The 21,101-nt window shown below is 36.9% G+C and overlaps 3 protein-coding genes across 6 annotated transcripts; 1 reads left to right on the top strand and 2 right to left on the bottom strand.

The window, feature by feature from the left end:
- Positions 1–581: 581 nt before the first annotated feature.
- LOC114538147 (interferon-induced very large GTPase 1-like) lies at positions 582–8,469 on the bottom strand. 2 transcript variants are annotated; one of them, XM_028559261.1, is made up of 3 exons: positions 8,383–8,469; positions 6,808–6,890; positions 582–6,358 (listed from the first exon to the last, which is right to left on the bottom strand). In XM_028559261.1, the coding sequence occupies exons 2-3, from the start codon at positions 6,884–6,886 to the stop codon at positions 1,473–1,475; spliced, it is 4,965 nt and encodes a 1,654-aa protein (XP_028415062.1). In that variant the 5' UTR covers positions 6,887–6,890; positions 8,383–8,469; the 3' UTR covers positions 582–1,472. The 2 variants fall into 2 exon arrangements, with proteins under 2 accessions (XP_028415062.1, XP_028415063.1); XM_028559262.1 differs by having other exon boundaries at positions 6,808–6,887; positions 8,383–8,458.
- A 41-nt stretch (positions 8,470–8,510) lies between these two features.
- Positions 8,511–13,922, bottom strand: LOC114538148 (glutamate carboxypeptidase 2-like). Of its 3 annotated transcripts, XM_028559264.1 has the most exons (9): positions 13,270–13,922; positions 12,481–12,694; positions 12,162–12,365; positions 11,656–11,941; positions 11,276–11,560; positions 10,523–10,882; positions 9,996–10,296; positions 9,138–9,485; positions 8,511–8,575 (listed from the first exon to the last, which is right to left on the bottom strand). In XM_028559264.1, the coding sequence occupies exons 1-8, from the start codon at positions 13,503–13,505 to the stop codon at positions 9,146–9,148; spliced, it is 2,226 nt and encodes a 741-aa protein (XP_028415065.1). In that variant the 5' UTR covers positions 13,506–13,922; the 3' UTR covers positions 8,511–8,575; positions 9,138–9,145. The 3 variants fall into 3 exon arrangements, with proteins under 3 accessions (XP_028415065.1, XP_028415064.1, XP_028415066.1); XM_028559263.1 differs by lacking the exon at positions 8,511–8,575 and having other exon boundaries at positions 8,880–9,485; XM_028559265.1 differs by lacking the exon at positions 8,511–8,575 and having other exon boundaries at positions 8,880–9,485; positions 12,481–12,665; positions 13,270–13,347.
- Positions 13,923–14,789: 867 nt separating this feature from the next.
- On the top strand, positions 14,790–20,722 carry LOC114538160. Its single transcript, XM_028559279.1, has 16 exons — positions 14,790–15,473; positions 16,101–16,215; positions 16,324–16,532; positions 16,708–16,767; positions 17,151–17,209; positions 17,508–17,589; positions 17,790–17,954; positions 18,096–18,232; positions 18,459–18,570; positions 18,716–18,802; positions 18,897–19,167; positions 19,287–19,370; positions 19,492–19,564; positions 19,652–19,711; positions 19,848–20,032; positions 20,142–20,722. Exons 1-16 carry the CDS (start codon positions 14,961–14,963, stop codon positions 20,720–20,722), a joined length of 2,793 nt encoding a protein of 930 aa, XP_028415080.1. The 5' UTR covers positions 14,790–14,960.
- The last annotated feature ends 379 nt before the right edge of the window (positions 20,723–21,101 follow it).

Raw genomic sequence — 21,101 nt, 5'->3', positions numbered from 1 at the left:
GGTTTGTACGAGTGAATCATATTATATGAATTATAATGTGATGAGTCTGATGACTCATTCGTAATTCTTCGGAAAGCTACCACGATATATTCATTCCAACGCTACTGTGAATGATTCTTCAATCTTCAATTGAACTACACCTTGCAGTACGTACTCTTTTCAATGAAATAACTCGATGACTTTGTAAACGTTTTGAGGTACAAGTTGATGATATTCTTCACGACAACCATAACTGTTCAAATTCACGATGCTCTAACGAACATATATAGTTTCTTCTGCGATAGAGACTTCTGCATTTTACTTGGGTGAAGGCAAAAATATTGACCATTAAGTGTTTCGTAGAATGTTGTGATAGAACTGATAAACTGAAATGCAATTTGGCGCATGCTGGTTGAAAGAATTGGTTTGACCTGGCAATTTTTGCTGGAAAAGTAAGAACATTATTTTAGAAAACTACAAAAAAGGTTTTTCGACAAAAATTTGTAGATGGATAAAGAATGATTGATGACTGTTTCTTTGATAGCATGCACGATAAGCAATTTCAAAAGAAAAGCATCAATTTTGCAAGAAATTCGATCTGCACTTATTTAACATACCATTCAGTATACACGCTAGTGTTGATTACTTGAATATATCTTACTATATAGAATTTGAAATTGTAATAAAGTTTCTTTTCTACAAACTTCAAACCATACGTGCACTATATTGAGTTTAAAATTATACCGATCTAAATTATTGCCATACAGAAATTTTTAGGCTGTCAATATATATGTGTATATATAGTTGAGGTATAAAGTCCTACTTTCCCTACTGTTTCATTTTCCTTCTTTTTCAGAAGAACCCATCTCTTCTGCATACAATTGATTCACTTTACGTTTTCCACCAGCCGTGGTCCGTCTCATTGTCGGTTTCAATTGCAAAGCCAGAACTCCAGGCACTTCATAACAGAACTATCTCGATTTACGCTTGTTTTTCTGCTTGTATTTGTAAAAATTACTGTAGTATTTGTGCATGATTACTAATTTTTGCGGTGCATGAACTATACCGGGCTGTACTGTGATTAACTTAGGTAATTTTGAGTATATTTTTTAACCACATAAGATATACGCTAGAATTTATTCAATGATCACCTTTTCCTGTACACGATTATTTAGACTACAGTTGAATCATGTTGAATCATGTTGAATAGATGTTTTAGAATTATTTTTAAAAGCTAAATGCGTTTAGCCTAAATTATTATATAATTCAGTTCGAGATTCTTGAGAAAATCAAAGTTGGAGTATATTGATCAATACTATCGTTTGTATTATTTGTGACTTAAATAGCCGACTTCTTAACGCAATCGTTGAAAAAAATAGAGATATTTCTTTATTAGTGACATACTAAGTGCAATTATCTTATAACAACAGAAAAAAATACATGTTTGTTGTTCATCTTAATATATGACAACATCGTATGATACCGAAGATTATTTACAGAAGATATTCCTCTTGAAGATTTTTTTTCACCTTGTCGAATATAATACGCTTCCAAAATGTCTTGTAGGGCATCTCGGCTCCGTGAAATTTAGCCAATTCATGTGAAAATTTTGCCATGAACCACTGCCAATACATTCGTTGTTTATTCGTTGAATTTTTACAAATATTCCAAGATTTATAGTAATCATTCACGGATCTATACTCCTTGTAAAGATGCCATTCCCAATCTGTATCTGGATTTTGAAAACGCTTCCCTCCACCGATGCGCTCTGTGCAATCATCAGTAGCCAATTTTCGTGTTTTTTCTTCTTTGTAACCAATTATTCCCAGTGGGCGATGAGAGAGTGCAGAGTGAACATCGTGATTTGGGATGGCATGATCACATAAAGTCTCGCAAAATGGGCAAGAACATATGCAAGAAAACATAGTGTTTGACAAACAATCCACTGGAGAAGGATTCCATTGTCGAAACATTTCGAGATCAACCACAAGCTTGTTTAAAGATTCGAAATGACTAGATACTTTTTCATTAACTTCATTCCTGAACAGATCAATATTTTCCAGATTTTCCATTGTAGCCACACTAAACATTTCTTTCTTTATAGCCAAGGAAGGGCACTCTTCCACAAAGCGTTCAATCCAAAAGTCGAGTTTTCTGCTTCCAGTTGCTTGTGTATTCATCTTTTCTGTTTCGTCACTGGCCTTTGAAATAGCAGACAAAACTTCGTCTTCGAACCTTTTGACTTCGTTCTTGAGAAGTGAGTCGACAGAGGCAGGAATTCTTTCCAAACAGAATTTTTCAATTGATTCCATCAATTTTGTTCTGAGAAATCCAAGCTGATTTTCAAGATAAGGAATGTATGGTCCAAACTTACCATCTTCTCCAAGCTGAATGAGGACCCGGGCATGAAATTGACTTTTATTCTGGAACTTATTCTCCTTCGATATTTTTCTTGTCACTAGAGGGCCCATAGACGAATTTAGTGCGGATTCAATTTGGTTTTCAAGAACGTCGCAAAACGAAGTAGCTGCTAGCATTTCCTTTCCCATTTTTGTGCAAACATTAAGGAAGTATTGTTCCAATCTTGGACGCAGGTCTTTCTCCATCTGACTCCTAATGTCTCGTTCTTGACAAAAGCGTTCTTCCATCTCGTGAAAGATTGGGTAAGCCTTGGCAAAAGTGTGAAGCAAAGTATCACATTGTAAAGAATTCTTGAATTTGAAGGGGAACTTCTTGGTGGCTTCCTCTATGGTGGTAATCACAATCTGGGTCATTTGTATGATGTAATTGCAATTAAACCTAATCCCCGATTCTGAAGAAGCACTTCTCGCTAAATGAAGTGCTTTCGTTATCGAAAATTTTCTTATGCGTTTAGCGTCAGGGAGATGTCTTGATTTTTCTGCATTTTGCACCACTGACGGAGCCATTTTAAAAAATCCCTTCCAATTAATCTCAAAAGTAAGGTCATCAACAAAAATATCGCCTTTGCTGTCCAGATAATTTGATATAATATGACCTTGTTTATTTATTTTTTCTCTGATTTCTTGACTTAGGACAGGAACTTTCGTGGAAAGATAATCTACAATTTCTTTGTTTATATCAATCTTTATTTCTTGACAAGGTGGAACTTTCTCAATCCACTTCTGCCATTGTTCTTCGAAATCTTCATTCATTTTTTCCGCATCTTCAATATCATAGGCTGAAGTAATAAACGACTTAGCATTTTCTAGAAGCTCTTCTTCATAGGTGCGTCCCTTATCTTTGATATCTTGTACTCTCTGCAAGTGATTAAAAGTTGACAAGCATTTCTTCTTTACTTCTAAGATGTGTATTTCTTTCTCTTCTTTAATTTTAGTCAATATGTGTTCTTTCCACTGTTCAACAGTTGTCTTATCTTCATCCGTTTCGAAGAATTCGTTCATTTCTTGCGCCATTTCCCCTGCAAGATCTTCAGCTTCTTCATCTATTTTCGTTCTACTGTCTGCCCATCGCTTTTCACGCTCATCTGCTGCTGAACATCTTTCTAGAGCTACCATAATTCTTTTTTCAAGCTCGGCCATTCCTGCTACCATAATAGCTACGGATTTCTCGAAATATTTTCGGTCTAAAGACATGCGAGCTCTAACTTCGATCGTATTACGGAGACTAAATATGAAATCTTCCTTTAGAATCGCTTTCCAAAGATTGATGACCCTCCTTCGAAATTGAAATACACTGTGATATGCGCTTCGTTTTGAACACATCACGGCAATCACCTCTTTCTTTATTTTTTGAACCGCTTCTCCGTATTTAGGGTTCACTGGAGCCATTGGCGGATTTCCTTTCAGAAGAGAGGGTAAATAGAACACATCTTCGTTTTCATTGAATGAAATGATATCATTAAATTTGTTGTATTTGTCTTCACATTTTTCTTGAATTGCAGCAAGTTTCGTCATTTCATCCAGACCTTGTCTGAGGTTAAAACGGTTCCCAACCAATTTCTCTGTTGCATTAGTGGCTGTGACATTTTGGTGGACAAATTTGCAAGACTTTTTCTTTTTTTCCTCCACAAGCTTCATTTTCAAAAACGCATGCACAGCAATTTCCAAGAAATCTTTCATCGTATTGTGATTCTCACCAAAGATATTGACAATGGTTAAATCTGCAACGCCAATTGCAAAGGTTGCCAACTCATTATCATGTACTCGCAACTGAGGATCTGCTGATCCCCTTAGACCTTCAGTATCAATTACCAAAACGTAATCAAACTCTGACACAGTCTTCAACGAATCACTGACAGGAATAAGACTGGCAAAAACGCCACGAGTGCACCTTCCGGCACTGACTGGAAATTCTAAACCAAACATTGTGTTTAACATTGTAGACTTACCTGAACTTTGGATTCCTACGACAGAAATGATAAATATTTTGGCATTTTTCGTTTTATCCTCCAGCTTATCAAACACAGCATCAAGCCATCGCGGTGGAATGTAAAATGAATCTCCATCGAGTATCTCGAGAGGTTGTCCTGAAAGCAACATTTCCGCTGCAACACCTGCATAGTCGTATTTGCTTCCTTCAATCTCGTAAAGCTGAGCAAGTTCTCTGATGATGTGTTCTAAACCAAACGAGTGTTTTGAGATCGATTCCTCCAATTCTTTTAAACGTTTCTCTTCAGGCGCTTGTGTGTTTATTGTCTTCAATCCTTTGTCTCTTCGTGTCTCCTGCCGTTGTAGATCAAGTGAGAGAGTGCAATATTCTTGGTGCAATTTTGTAATGACCTCCAAAGACGTCTTATCCAACTGATGCTTTACTTTATTCAAGGCTTGATTTCGCTCCGTTTCATTCATATTTACCAAAGATTTGAAACAATTAATAATCCTTTCATCTAGATGTCTGAAAGATTCTTTTCGAGCTAACTCGTTTTCCCCAATTCTTTCCTGTATTTCGTTTTGATATTCTTCAACAGATTTGCCATCACGATGTTTTTGACGATGTAACTCACGTTCCAATTTTGCGAATTCAGGTACGTTCTTTTGCAAACTAAGAAGGTCTTTAGCATCTTCGATCTTCATTTTCAACCAGTTGTCTGCACCTTTTGAAAATAGTGTGTTTGTTTGATTTTCATCATGTTGAATCCCAGATTCGCTTGTCCAAGATGCAAGATCGACCAGAGGCTTTGCCGTCACATTGTTTATATTCTTTTGAATGCTTCTTCGAATAGTTTGAAGAAAATCATATTCATTGGGTTTTTTGGCTTTCGTTATCAAAGAAACCATTTTACCGTATTTATTTTTTAATTCTTTTAAGTATTTTTTATGTGCTTCTGCATTTATGTGCATCTGTGATTTTTCATTTGCATGCGCCTTTTCACAAAAGATGACAACGAGTTTTGCTCCGCTAACAGTAGCCTTTTCAATAATATCCGTCAAATTTTCAACAGGACACTCCGAGGGTAGCACTACACATACAACGGACGAAATTTTCAATATTACATTAAGCTGGATCTTGAAATTTGCAGCGTCACCCCGAAGATTTGCAAAACAAATTTCTTGTTGTAGTATTTGTTCACGATTCTCACCAGGAAGATACCAGCTCAATTCGACCAAACCATCGACAACTTTTCTTTCGATATTGCCACCTTTCATATCTTTGTGGAAGAAAAATCTATGGTCTGTGCTTCCATCGCTCATTATTTTGTTAATCAAGGAGGATTTTGACATGGTAGTTTGGTCAATACGGATGAAAGAAACCACAGGAAATTGATGTTCTGTCGCAAATACATGTCGTACGTTTTTGTTGTCATCTAAACCACTACTCCAAGACTTTGTGATATTCTCTAGAGCTGAGAGCAAAATTGTGACTTTTTCCGATGTCTCCTCAAGATTGGGCAGAAGAAATGGAACACTAAGTTGACATTCAGACAATTTTACAGCAAGATAACGTCGTAAAGAAATATCGGAACCGTAAAAAATACTAATCAATGCATCCATCGGATGGACTACAATTTCATCGGCATCAACAACTTCATCCTCGCTGTCATCAGAGTCGTAATTATTGTTGGTTTTACATTTATTTAAAGGTAATTCAAGAACATTGTGATCAGCTATCATGAGTTTATTGAAAATATATTGATCTAAACAGGTTAATTGATCATCGGTAAGTGTACGGTTATCGATTGTTCGTGCTTGTTTTAAAGAATATTTAGGTTTTAAATTAAGATCAGCCCGGAGTGTTGATAGTGCAGTGCTAGAGGTTGAGCATGTATCGTGTGTTTTTGTGGCCTCAGATTCGGCAGGTGTTGCTAAGGTATCTGTAGATCTAGATTGGATGCCTGGTTGATTTCCGCCTGTTTTTGAACCAGGAGGACATTCTTTACCAGAGAAGTTTGCAGCTGGCGCTACAATCAGAAAATAAAGCTTGGTGCAAACTTCAAACTTCATGCATTTGGGCCAAATGCATTAAAAAAGGAAAATAAGTTGTTTCAACTGAATATATATCTATCATTATAAACTAATCTAGCTTTTTAACATGCTGCTGACAAAATCTGGTTTCGCAACATACAGCAGAACTCTCATATTACACGAAGGCCGCGAACGGCAAAATTCAAGTCGAAATAAACCAAAAATAACGATAAACTTGAATGCAGAAACCTATCTGTACTGAAATTCAATCATTCTGGCAATTTTTACCATATACAGGAAAGCGCGCTTTTAAATAGGGCAAATTGGTCGGAATATTTCTCATAGGTCTATTTTGACTCAAAGCGATGCAGCTTCAGACTAGAGAAGATGATTTTATCAGTAATTAACGATACAGTAGATAATATTTTCGTTACATGAACTATACCAGTTTCGTCCACATGTTCCTTTGGTAACTTTTCTGATTTTGGGTGGTTTGAATAATTTTTTCCTTTTTCTCCTTCCATGCTGCTGCAAAATAGAAATTGAGTCGTTCATTGTTTGCAATATTCTACTGTAATTTATATATAAATATTTTGCACCAAATATGGTATAACAATTAACTGCCTGAAGTGTGCATAATTCAACTCGAAGTGAAGACCGTTTAAACCCCTAGAATTTACAAAATCACTAGTAGAGCCTATGCTTGATGATATTCAACTAAACAAACTGATATCACCTATGATTTGATATTACCAGGAATGTCTTTGATAATTCGCGGAATCTTGCAACCGCCCACACACACACAGATATAACAAGACACTTACAAAATTTTGGCGTTTTCAAATCGTTTTTCAGGTCTATCTTATTGTTTAGACGCCCTGTTCATACAACCCAAGAAAAAATATGCTGAACGTGTTAAATTAACTTCAACTTCTATTGTAAATTGACGGTGTTTGAAACCGTTTTGGCATGAAAACGCTCGACCGCGTTGGCGTTACCATGCATGCATGCATGTGCAAATATCCTTTATTGGCAGTTGTTAGACGATAAAATTTTCGTTCCCTGAAACTTTATAGAACGCTTTTTTTATCATATTTCGTTCATTATATTTATTATATTTCACTATGTTTATTATATTTTTGAAAATAAAAGATCACTTAAGGCGCTTTCCATTAAGCAGCCAAAATGGTCAGACCGGTCATATTTTAAATTGAAATCGAGTATTTCGTAAGACTATAGCGATGAAACTGCATTTCCCGTGCTATAGTCAGATGTAAATAACGATATACTTGAATGCAGAGTTCTTGAAACATACTAAAATACCAGTAATCTGAAGTACAACAGGACCGATTTGGCCGTTTTTTCCGCCGTTATAAAGGAAAGCGCCCTTAGTTGCTATGTCAGACGGCAAACGAAGACTCTTTGTTTGCCGTTGCCATGCATGCAGTGGCAATGAAGCCACGTTTTTGATCTAGTGATTCTGTATCATTTGTGTTGCTGGCTTCGAAAGACGACGTGTCTTCTTCGAAAGCCTTCGACTTTGTGTACAATATCTCAATCTCTAGCAGCTATTTCAGCTATTCATAAAGATTAAAGAGCTAAAATAAAAGAACAAACTGGCACATACATGCTTGTATATAGGTTAGTTATTAGTAACCTTGGGGATGAAAACCAATAGGCAATACAATAAACGCCAGAATAAAAGCATTCGTATATTATCACTCGTATATAAATGTAATACGTGCAGTATAGTGATAATAACTGCAGCTGGCCTTTGTCCTCGATATGCAGATGTTGCGGTGCATGCAAGACGGCTAAGACGTACGTGATAGCCTATAACATATTATATAGCGGTTTTAAACGAAGCGCGGAAACGAAAAGCATTTTTTACAAAATGGTAGTAGATATATACTATACTCAGTCTATAGGCTTATTTCACTATAATATTTACAAGGGATAACACATGAAGACAACAGCTCTTAATAATTATCGAATTCATAGAAGCGATCAATCTACTTACACTTAAATTCTCGTCCTTTCACTGAATTTCGCTGGCCTTCTGATCTTTGCTACACAATTAAACTTTCATACAACATTTGCAAGCATACAGTGGCAGTTTACTACGCACTTCTGGACGACATTTGGGATCGTTCATACATCAATAATAATACCCTTGTGTTTCTTTGTGCTTCGCTCATCAACTGGGTGGATACCTGAGAAACCCCAAAGCGAGGGTTACTTTCGATTTTACTAATGAGTTCATGAATAATATATTATTCATGAGTATACATATGCTGAATGAAGAGCAAAGCTTGGGACAATTGTATTGCCCTAATTTGAATTTTAAATTCCTAGATTGATGAAAATGATTGATTTTTCTTCACTAGGCTAGTTTATTCGCGCGACACGAAGCGATTGGTCTATAAAAAATCAGTCGCCGCAAAAAAATTTTATACGGAGACAACAACCATTCCAAAATGTTATTTTTCTGTCAAATTAAAGCCCCATTTCCCCGCCATATTCGTATGTTTTTCCCGCGTGCGTGATCCTTGCGTGACGCTCACGCAGTATGATCTTTGTACGTAGCTGGAGTAAGTAGTAGAAAAAATCCAACAATAATTGTCAAAAGTACATGTTACCAGGAGGAAGGCAAAGGCCACTTGCAGTTAAGCTTGAACACTCCAACAAGCATGGCTTTTAACAAGTTCATTTAAGGCCTAAAATTATGTCTATGTAATCTAATACCTGAGAACTACAAGTCACCGAAGTCCTAACCTCTAGTGTCAATCTTTAGCGTCTTTGTTCAAGCTTTCTACCGCTGACATAATCGACTTAAATACAACAGAAACCTGCTTTCTTATTTCTCCCCAGTCTCTCGAAGTCTCATTGCTCGGAATCATGAGATCAATAATGCCGGGGAAATGCGCACTGCCATAGTTGTTGTTGGATGGTGGCGCAAAAATAACATGTCGAGTGAAGCTTTGATTTGGAAGACCAAAACTGTAAATGAAAGATTTTTCCACGTTCACCATTCTGTCATTTAGATCACGTAGTTGAATGTCGTTCATACTTTTCACGGCTGTTTCCACCTCTTTCTGGAACTTCAGAGACGCGTTGTGAAATCTGCATAAGAAGGAGAACTGATTTCTGATGTGTACTGTGCTGTACTGTGTTGTAGTGTGTTGTAGTGTGTTGTAGTGTGTTGTAGTGTGTTGTACTGTGTTGTACTGTGTTGTACTGTGTTGTACTGTGTTGTAGTGTGTTGTACTGTGTTGTTCTGTGTTGCACTGTACTGTAGTGTGTTGCAGTTTACTGCAATGTACTGCAATGTACTGTAATGTACTGTAATGTAATGTACTTCAATGTATTCTACAGCTGTACTCTGATGCACTGTACTCTGTACTGTACTGCATTGTACTTTGATGTACTAAACTGTACTTTAATGTACTGTACAGCACTGTACTCTGATGTTCTGTACTGTGCTTTGATGTACTGTATAGTGTGGTACTGCACAGTTAATATACGGCAATTACTATGGAACGTTATAAACGGCTATACAGTACTATTATACAGCACAATACAATACCATACGGCACCATACGTTACTAATGGATTGTGACTTCACCCACGTACTTTGTAACAGCAGCATCGACGTAATCTAACGTGATGTTATTCCGCCGAAGTTCCGCGCCATGATTGTCATTCAAGATTTGAAAAGAACGTCTCAAAGTCTTCGAGTATTGAACGACATCAAAGGGTAACACGATGTCGTCAGCGATGGACATCAGAGCTCTTGCAGCGACCAGAGTTGTCGTGAGATGGTAGGAGAAGTCTGGGTCGACTAAACCTTGAAGCCACTTGTACGTGTCATGAACACTGTGGTATATTGGATACAATCTTTCACCATAATAAGACATATCTAACGACGGTACTCCTAAAGACAGAATTCAAAGTCGGACACAGAATTATACCTCAACTGAAATGTTTTATCTTGGGATTTAAGACAAAGTCTGACCACATGGTCTTTGAGATAAAAATATACTGAATTGACTTTTTCAACAATGTCGTCACTCGCGGAAGGTCTGATGTCTCACATTGACTACGAAAGGTACCCAAATTTCGTGAAATATCAGACAATAAATATTTCAATAAATTCTTACCAACGAACTGGTAGAAAGTGGCATAATCCGACCCCGCACCTAGACTTGGGAACATAATTTCACCATCTTTCCCTCGCCTTTTTTCCAGCATTCTTTCATAGACCGTTTGATGCAATCCAGGGCTATTGAGATGAGGATCTTGAACATTTTTAACAGTCTCAATGAGCGCTGTTTTCAACAATGGAGATCCTGAAAGATGAAGCACGTAGGTTCCGCCGACAGAGACGTCGACGTTGATGTAAGAGACGGCTTTTGTTGATAATGCTCGTTCGTGTTCCTCGACCCATTCGTTGGAGCCAATCAAGCCCGCTTCTTCGGCGCCCCAGCTGCAGAATTTGATAGTGCGACGTGGACGCCAGCCTGTCGGTGAATAAATTGAATTTGTTATGCTTTCCGTCACAGACAAGTCGTGGACAAGTCCTCTAAAGTCAAGTTCACACTTAGGATTTTTGCTGAAACTTTAAGTGCGATTTTCTTCTTCTGATAGATGTGAACGAGTACTTAGTTACGATTGCTCTGCTATATTATAAGTCATATTTGAACATCAGTAACTAATTCACTCGTTAACATCTATCAAAAGAAGAAAATCTAGCTTTAAGGCTAGTACTAGCAAGAAACAAACTTTGCTGGTTTCATTAAAGCATTTTTATCAGTGGTTCAACCGTTCAAGTGAGGTTCAGGTTCATATCGAGACCTTGGTAGTCCATTATCCCTTCGATCCCCTAAATATCCTTATTCCCCCTCCTGTCTTACCTTGCTTCAATAACATACTCAACCCGCGTGAGATTTCCATCATGGTTGCTGTACCACTGGAAGCATCGACAGCACCGAATCCCCAAGCATCCCTATGATTCCCTATCAGTACCCAACGATCCGGTTCTTCACTACCATAAATGGTTCCGATGACGTTGTATATATCCTGTCGTGTGTTGGGAAAATTAACTTCAATTCGTATGCTATTGTTCCCTTCTATCCCCGCATCACCCAGTCTGTAGGTGATATTCAATGTGCCCTTCCAACTCGTCGGGACCTCGCGACCTTAAGAATATTCAAAACTCCAATTTCTAGATAAGATATCTACAATTATCCACTCATTAGCTTACAATAACAAGATATCCTCAACTTTAAACTACCTTTCATTATTTTTAAGATGTTTACAGCGTCTCCGTAAGGCATAGGCGTCGCTGGAATCTGTGGAAGACCTGCGTCTTTGGGAGATATTCGGAACACGCCGTCGATAGACGGCAAACCAGGTGTGATCGGATCTCCACGAGTGGTGATAATGCTACCTCGCTGCACGCCGGTCTTCGGTAGCCAGATGTAGTTGGGATAAACTTTGTCCTGACCTTCAGGAGCATAATCTGCTGGATCGTTGTACAAAATGGCGCCAACAGCACCGCATTCATGCGCGTTTTTGACCTGAAATAGAAGAAAAAGGATTTGAACAACGTTGAAAAGGTCATCAGAGCAATGGTATTCTCACATCTGTACTAGGCGAGATGTAAAGAATGCAAAACTGACATCCTACAGAAGATGAAATGATTTAATTGCAACCTATATGGTCTGTTGTAAACATGCTAAATTTCCTATCGATTGATTTTCATCTTTTACTAACGATCGATCGAATATAGTTTCATACCATGGAGCCTCTGAAAATTTTTCCGTATCTCATGATAGCAATGCGCCCGTTACAGTTTGGAATGCCGAAGTTCTTCTTCAGGACTTCAAAATCCTCCGTTCGACCGTAATTGACGTAGAGCAACTTGCCACTTGCCGAACTCTGCTTCGAGTAGCCCAGAAATGGAGGAATCATTTGGTCATCATCCTCACTTGGATCTGCCAACTTTGGGACATCGAGGAAAAAAAAATAAAAAGAAAAGGTTGAATTACCAGCGAATGCCACAGTAAAGTATCTTTAAGGTAATAGATTTATTCTTTTGTTAATGGGCTTGACTTACCTCTTCCTTCCCAGAAAACTCGCGTAATACTTTTCTGCCAGAATCCAGAATTTGCACTTTGTTTGAGATGTTTGGATTGACGTATGGTAGAAGGACATTGTATTTTGGCATCTCAACTTCATCGAATTTATACTCCCTCCAAAGCCGGGCGATTTCGACTGCCAACTCTTTGGTTCTTGGAGTCCCTGGAACATGAGGTCGGGAAGAAAAGTACCTTTTGAAAAACGCAAAAACACAATTCAGGAACGGCGATGAAGATGGAAGGTGTATTTAACAAAGTTGTCAGGATTTTGGTTTCAGGATGGGGTAACCTTTTGAATAAAAAAACATAAGGTCAAGGAGGCAAGAGGACAATCAGGAGATTGCGACATACCGCATAAACAAGTCGATCTCTCGAGAACATACAGAGATCAAGCAATGAAGCTTATATTCTCGTACGCAGCCGGTAATTAGTCAAGAGATGCCGAGGGTTCGACCTTTTCAGCTAAATTTCCGGATATTTACAACAAATATTGTATAGGCATCGAATATTTTGATAACAGAAGGGTTTAATTACAAAACAGTAATAAACCGTGGCATATTGTTTAACTATTCCCTTTGCTTGTGCAAAATGTAGATTGTTTACGAGCATTAGGCTATTATAACCTGTTGTAACTCCATCCTGATAAGCGATATAGATTATGATGAAGATAATAGAAAGATATTCTTCCTGCTGTAAGTAATGCGGGTTTCCCAGCAAGAGAGATTTATTGATCTAGCCGTCTACAAGAGTAATGTTAGTTAACCTACTTCAAGGACTTTCCTATTTCCTTCTTGTCCAGGGTTTGGTAAAGCTTGCTGTGATATGCATCCTTTTTCTTTCGTTCCTCTTCGCGTTTTTCTTGAAATGAACGTGGTGTTTCAGGTGATTTCTCGTCGTCTGGAGCAGTGAAGAAGCCGATGAGAAATCCCAAAATAAACAACGTAATTCCTGCGATCACAAGAACAGCGAGTTGTCCTCTTCTAGACAAGCCTAACACAGTCATTTCAATGCAACTCCGGCGAGCTCTTTAACGTTGAATATACCTGAACAAACTGTTACAACTAGATAAAAATAAATTTCTAATTTGGCTACGGTATAAAACACTTCATTCACTTGACCATTGCTGAAATCACAGCTAAAATATATAAAAAGCGGTGTTTAATATGTAAATCGTCTGATATTTGATCGGGTTACAGGCCCAGTATCATGTTGCCAACTTTTATACATTCAAGTAATCCGTTAATTTTGTACTGATGACAGCTTAAAATTTCACAGAGACGAGACCTATTTGTCTCTTTAGGGCTCTCTATAAGATTCCAGCTTAGCAACGAAATGCATGAAATGATTTTAAAATGATTTTGAGGTATTGAAATAAGTATATAGCATACAACATTCTTAGAAGATTATAATATATGCTTGCAATGTAAAAAAAGGCGTTTACGTTAATAAATTAAACGTTAACAATGTTGAATATAACTCGTGTTGAGCGGCGGATCCAACGGAAATTCAAAGTACCTCAGTAACTATGGTATTGGATATAAATTTCAAATTTGTTTAGAATTCAAATCTACCAACGAAACCATTTTAAATCCGAGGAACCGGTTATTGGCTTTATTATCGTCAAGTCATTCGTGAAAAGTGAAAGTTGTTTTTGCAATCAATATAGCGTGTCGGTTTCAAGCGAAGCAAGGTAATAATATTTCATGAAATTATTTTCGACTTGTTATTATCTATGCCTAGTATTGGTAATATCTAATATCTAAATACATAATATATGACTATAGTTTATTGCTCGGAAGGCTTTATTACTACGATTCTGTTGTTTTATCGAACAACTTTCACTTTTAACAAAGAGCGACGTCATAGAACCATTTGTAATCATTTCAAATCATAATTACTCCGCCTGCGTATGCGCAGCGGAGTCTTAAAATGCCATGGTCTTTTTTCCTTTTCGTCGTTTTGGGCGACAGAAGCTGGCATTTCTACAGGTAACCCAAAACATTTTGACCGAGAAGCTCTGGTTTACACGGTCCACGGATGAATTAGGTACATCAGTTGGCATGCAGGCGGAGTGAACGCCTTGAGCAGGCGTCTTGTTTCCTTTTATTTAGTAGTCGTAGTTTTGAGCGACAGAAGTTGGCATTTCTACAGGTAACCCAAAACAACTTGATTTTTGACCGAGAAGCCCTGGGTTACACGGTCCACGGATGAATTATGTACATCAGTTGGCATGCCAACCTCGTACCCAGGGTCTTTACTCAAAAGACCCTGGGTACGCACCCGATGCACATGAAATCACCAGTATATATACTGACAAAATCATTGGCCGTGTCAGTATATATACTGCGTCATGGGATCCCCTCGAGTCCTCTCATGCATAAAACCGCAAATTATGCCGTTTGCATGTTCGTTGCCTTACCGTAATATTTACATGAATTGCGCTTTATCGAGTTGAAGTATGCCAAAAAGAAAAAAAACCAAAGACTTTTTGGAGGATTTGGGAAGCTTCGAGTTCGACGAGTTAAGCGTTAGTCGCACGGGGAAGATTGTTGAGGAAAACAAGCGTTTAGAGCTAGATTTTACAGGCTTTCTTAGGTGTTGTAGCAGCGAAGATGTGTCAGGAAAATCTAGCGACGCACATGTTCATGAGACAAGCGATCATGAAGCAGATCATTTGTGCGACGATACGAGTATTTTTGGAGAGAAATCAGACGAAGAAGGAGAAAGCCTTTCGTCGCACAACAAAAGAAAGTTGAGACTTCTTTCGTCGTGGAGAAAGGAGCGAGAATATTTGATAAGGGCATTCAGATTGTCAAGCTGTATTCCTCACACAGCATTTTGCTGCATTTGCTTGTCTGAAAATCCAGAATTTCGGTGTAAAGACTGTGGGCCTTACTCTTTCTTTTGCTGCAAGTGCTTGGTCGAAGTTCACAACACGAAAAATTATTTTCATACACCAGAGAAATGGCAGGTAAAGTAGGCCAACTGCAACCCATTTCAGTCATTCATGTTAACTTTATATTGTAATAATAATTGACTTCAAAAGGAATAAATAATGCAGAACACAAATATATGAATATTGCCCCCCCAACCAACACCCCCCCCAACCAACACCCCCGGGCCCCCCCAACCCCAATTATCATTCTGTCTCTGCCTCTGCATTGTGCACTGATGTGCCTGAGACTTTAGTATAATTCTCTGTTTATAGCAAGGCAATTTTACTCATCAAGAGTGAATGCTGTAATAATAGGTTAACAGCCCCATCTCTCATGCAATGTGTACCCTACCTTAGTATTATACTCTGTCTAATGCCAGACAGTATTGCTCATCAGAGGGCAAGGGCTGGCACAGTGTCGCTTAACATGGCCCACACATCTAGTTAACACAGAGCTGCTCCCAATTATCATTACTTGCCAATTTATTATTCTTAATTGATTCTTGACAGTGATTAATCAATTATGAAAGTATGATTTTGAGAGTAGTTCTAAGTGATTAAAAAGACCTAAAGTTCTTTTTAAGTTTTCAGTAACAAAGTCTTTCCCATAATTAATTTTTTGATATAATTGAAGTAAAGTAGACTATTTTATTGTTTTAATAGGAAAACATGTTTGTTAGTGTTAAAATTAAAACACCAAAGCTAATAAATCCACATCATCATTGCGAATTTCCTGACTTGGAATATTTTAAACCTGTTTTGATCACTGATAAAAAAGGTTGGTTGTGGATCAGGTTTTATATGCTTCATACTGGAAGATGACTAGAACAATAATTACTACTGTATGTATGGTTTCACTAAACAAATGTGTTTTTATGATACACAGGTTTTCAACACGAGTATCAAGTGAGGTTTTGCAGATGTAAAAGTGAAGCATGTACATTGGTTGAGCTGGGTCTCTGGCCTGCTACTCCTACCAAACCTGTAATGGCTTTTACATTTGGCTTGATGGAACTGGTGGAAAAAATGTTTCTTGTTGCTAAGGTGTCTGTTCAGCAATGTTGTGCATCCCTTCCTGCATTCTCTAATTTTCCTGTAAGTACATATAATGATAGCAAATATATAACTTGTACAGTTGTATGATAATATATTTCTCATTTGCAGTTAATACTCAATAATGTTACTTGAGATGGATTACTACTTGTCATTTTGTATCAATCAATTCTTTTGAAAGTTGAATTTCATTTATTTGTTATCAAATTTTTTTCAGAGACATGAAGTGGTAATTAATTACCACAATGAAGGACAACATTTTGTTCAAGCGATAAATGTATGTATAAAAGATTCAACAATTCTGCTCATGATGCAAGCAAATAATCTGTAATTGTTGTTTAACCAATTAAGCACCAGCACTCTGCATAGGACACAATGCTGCTCAGTAGGGTTAATTTGTTATAGAAAAGGGCATGGCAATTTTTCAGAATGTGGGTTTGGCATGAGATAAATGTATTTTAAAAACTGATGTCCAGACTTTAAATTTTTGAAGCTCCCATTTTCACATTTTTATAATTAGCTAATTGTTGTTTGCGGTTGATTAATATTCACGAATTGTATTGAAGAAATTAAATCTTAAACAGCTACTGTGACATTTTGAAGAGTAAACAATGTGTTTCCAATATTGTTTTCCATTTTGTGTATCTTTTTCATTGTTAGATTGTTCACAAGCCTATTGAAATTTATCGAAATATGTTGGATGCATTTGAGGAGTTTAGGTAAATTAATAAATTATTTTTGTTCATAAATTTCTCAAATATTTTTTTTAATTCTCTGTCTTTTAATTCTCTGTCTAAATATTGTATTTGCAGATAATTTTGATGACCACCTTTCTCAATAAGCTCGCTATATATTTTTATATTTCCAGGCCTGTTAATGCATTTATTACACTAAATAAACTTTGTCTTGTTTTAGAATGAATGCAGAGGGCTTTTCTTTTTATAATTTTAAAACATACAATGTTACCTATTAAATTAATTATTTAATTAATTTTGCACTTATTAAATAAACATTTAGGCATTTTAGGTTTGACTTACGTGAACTGAAGGATATATGTCCTGAACGCGATGGAGAAAATGTTTGTCCAGCATGCCCTAAGGTAATTTAAAGTTTTGGCAATACCCTGTATTTGCTGGAGAAACACAAAAAATAGCTACCTTAAATGACATAATGATCTATGGAATCACTGTTTCAAGTGAATTGGATAACGACCGCAATTTAGAGTTACCGTCTTTCGTATTTCCTTATATAATAGGAAGATATTGATTAATTCGTATTGGTTGATGAATTATTTTTAAGGAGAATGGTGTCTCATTTGAGTCTTTTGATGCTCTCTTTGGACTACCGAGAAAGAAATCATCTGGCTCTAGCGTGTTAGATCCTGTACGAACTGGCATTCTGTTTGCTGATCAGCATATAGTGGATAATTTTGTTGCCAATTATCAGGATAAGAGTTCTGAAAGTGTATGCAATATTTCTACTGTTTACAATTACAATTCCTTAGTATTTGAGGAATATTATACATGTATTATATATATTCCAAAACAAATTGAGATATTCTAATACATGATATTTGACTTGAAACAATATTTGTCAAAATTGTAGGATTGCAACAATTTCTTGGCTGGAAATGCATTACGATCGAACCAAAGGTTTGCAGGGTTAGACGAGACGGGGATATTCGGCAGGGCATGCAGACATGAGTTTCCGAAAGCTTTTGTAAATTTAAAACATGGTGAAAGGTACATTATGCACAGTACAATTTATGAATTGCTTGTAAATAAAGTAAACTAAGTTCATGGGTTGTATGTAGGCTCGAAACGTGATAATTTGGGAGTGCATGTAGTTGGTCCATGTATGTTTATGTCGGACACCAATATAAGAAAAATATGACTATTCACCCCTCCCCTTTCTAAATAAGCAGTTTATTTACAGCATATTAATTAATAAAATGCTTCTTGTATTTAGAATTTCGTACGCTGTTTGGCTTATTAAGGAAATGGTGTCAAAAACAAAGGAGGCGAATGTTAGCTACAAAGTCTTGTATGACATTTCTTGTATTCTTCACCGCCATTTGCAGGTAAATTGCATGGAACTTGTCATATATATACTCATTTTTATTTTCCGGAATATTTTTATTAATTTCTCAGAATATACCACATATTTCTAAAATGTATCCAAAGTTTACATAGCATTCAAGAATTGAAATATATTGTGTTGTTTAGAATTCTGCGGAGTTCTCAGACGTTTTAGACCATATCGATTTGGCTATCCCGGTATTTCATGTCTACGGTCATAAAGCTGAATGTCAGGTAGACATTTACACTTCTTTCGTACAGAGCAAGAATCAAAAGAACAACTAACCAAAAACAGTCAACTACATTATACGTATTCTCATTCGTTTAGATTATGTATAGCCCTAGACGCATAGCAGGATTCGGTCTCACTGATGGTGAAGTAATGGAGCGTTTGTGGTCGTATTTGAGGGGATTTGCATCAATTACTAAGGAGATGTCTCCTTCCAGGCGAATTGATGCATTAACTGATTGCTTGTTACATTATGGTCGACAAAGTAAGTCAAAACTTGGAGAAAGGTTGAGGAGACGAATGGTGCGTGCAATGGAACTGCAAAAAACGGCAACGAAGACATTTGATGAAATGGTGGATACTATTCCGGGTAATATATTATTTAACCCTGCAAGAATGAAGATTTATCAAGTTTGTTATTGAAAATACGAAAAATGTCATATTTGTATTGTTGCGTGGCATTTTAGATGTATTTTATTAATTGTTTAGACTTCGACATGTCCCATATTGACACTTGGCTGGCTGAGGAGAAGGAGTATTTCTCTCATAAACACGCTAGAAGTAGAAACGAAGGTATGTGCCTAACAGTAATACCTGGAAACATTCCCTACAAGCGTAACCCTCAGCCCTAAACCATGGGGTAGAAACTTGTTTACAGCATAGCAAATGTGCCATGCTTGTTTTTTTATTGTAGCTGGGCTGGTAGAGCGACTTGAGCCGTGGAAGGAACAATATTTTGGAAAGCTTCAACGATATTATTGTTTAAGGTTGGTTTACTTGCAACTATGTGATTATAATAAACTCAACCCACGACACGGTTTCAATTCTTTAAATTTGGGTGATATAATTTTTAGAGATGAAAGTGTTTTGCGAGAGTCGGGAGATGACAATAGCATCGTGGAAGAAATGTCCAAGTAAGTGATATTAAACATTTTCATTAACATCCACAGCACTTAGTAAGTGAGTAATTTAAAAAAAATTGATAAATAAATGTTGATATTGAAGTCTGCTGCTTCATGATGAATAATAAATATATATATATTCATTCAGATTAGATAAAATGCTTCTGGAAACTGAAAGAAATTTCCAGATAGTTAGATGGAAAAGATCCGATCCCGACTACCTCCACTTCAAGTTGCTATATTACCGTAAGCGCTTGGAAAGTCTCGATTGTGATCTTACCTCGTCTGCTAGAGAATACAAGTTTATGACAGAGTTAAAGAAAAAATATGCAGGTATATTTCAGATGATCAAGCTTCTCATATATTGAAAATCACTTCAAACATAGGGAAACTATGCAGTAGTTGTACGGTTTGAAAAACTGACGTAACGCTTCGTTTTTAGATGGTCAAGCAATAGCAAGCAGAATCGAGAGAGTTGTGAAAAAGCACACAAGGAAAATTAGGCGTTCCTTAAAAGAACGGGAAAATATTTGCAAGACATTACATGAACTAGATGATACGACAGAATACGAAACATATACCTTCAATGACGTTGTCTCTTCACTCATATTTGAACAACGTGGTACTTCCCAAACCGCTGTAGCTTTAGTTTCACAACCATTCAGGCAGCAAATTTTGGACTGTTACCAACTGAGAGAAAGATGTTCGGAGGAAATGGGGCTACTCGAGGCTGAGATGAAAAATGTAGTAAAATTTTATGTTAATGACATAAAAATTTTACAGAAGGTTGATACAGATCTGTATTCCATGGGCGACATTGCTGTTGTAAGACAAGAAGTAGAACAACAGAAAATCCGTCTTGGCGTGCTTATATCACATTTTCAACCGTTTACCAATGTTCGGGAACTTGTTGGTGATGAAATACAAATTTCGTATACAATAACAGAGGAGCTGAATAGTTACGACAGTGATAGCGATAATGTTGGCAACGATAGTGATGATGAAATGGTTGGAGCGTGCTAGGAACAAACCCACTCCCAGGGCTGGAGTCCTTGCAGAAAAAATATTCGTTGTGGAATTCCCACCCTGAATATATGAACGCAGCAGTGTCTTGCAAATTAGGCGATTCACGGATTTAATTGTGCATGTAAGGTTCTGTACATCATTTCAGAAAATAAAATAATCGCACATTGTTTATTTATTGTCATATTCGTAGCTGCAGCTTTTGTCAGTACAGACAATCTAATAAAACGTGTTTGTGTTAAAATATCCCAGGGGGTACTGCATTGTCTTCTAGATCTGACGTATTTATATGATATATTAAATATATTTAAAACACATTTCAAAAAGTTACACCTATTCTTACCAGACATGTCCCATATGCACCCTATATTTTCTAATA

Source organism: Dendronephthya gigantea, unplaced genomic scaffold (genome assembly GCF_004324835.1).
Source record: "Dendronephthya gigantea isolate DGI-Jeju-01 unplaced genomic scaffold, DenGig_1.0 000176F, whole genome shotgun sequence".
In the NCBI taxonomy this organism is placed as follows: Eukaryota; Metazoa; Cnidaria; class Anthozoa; order Malacalcyonacea; family Nephtheidae; genus Dendronephthya; species Dendronephthya gigantea.
Note: the sequence above shows the minus strand (reverse complement) of the source record. Positions and strands in the feature narration are given on the sequence as shown.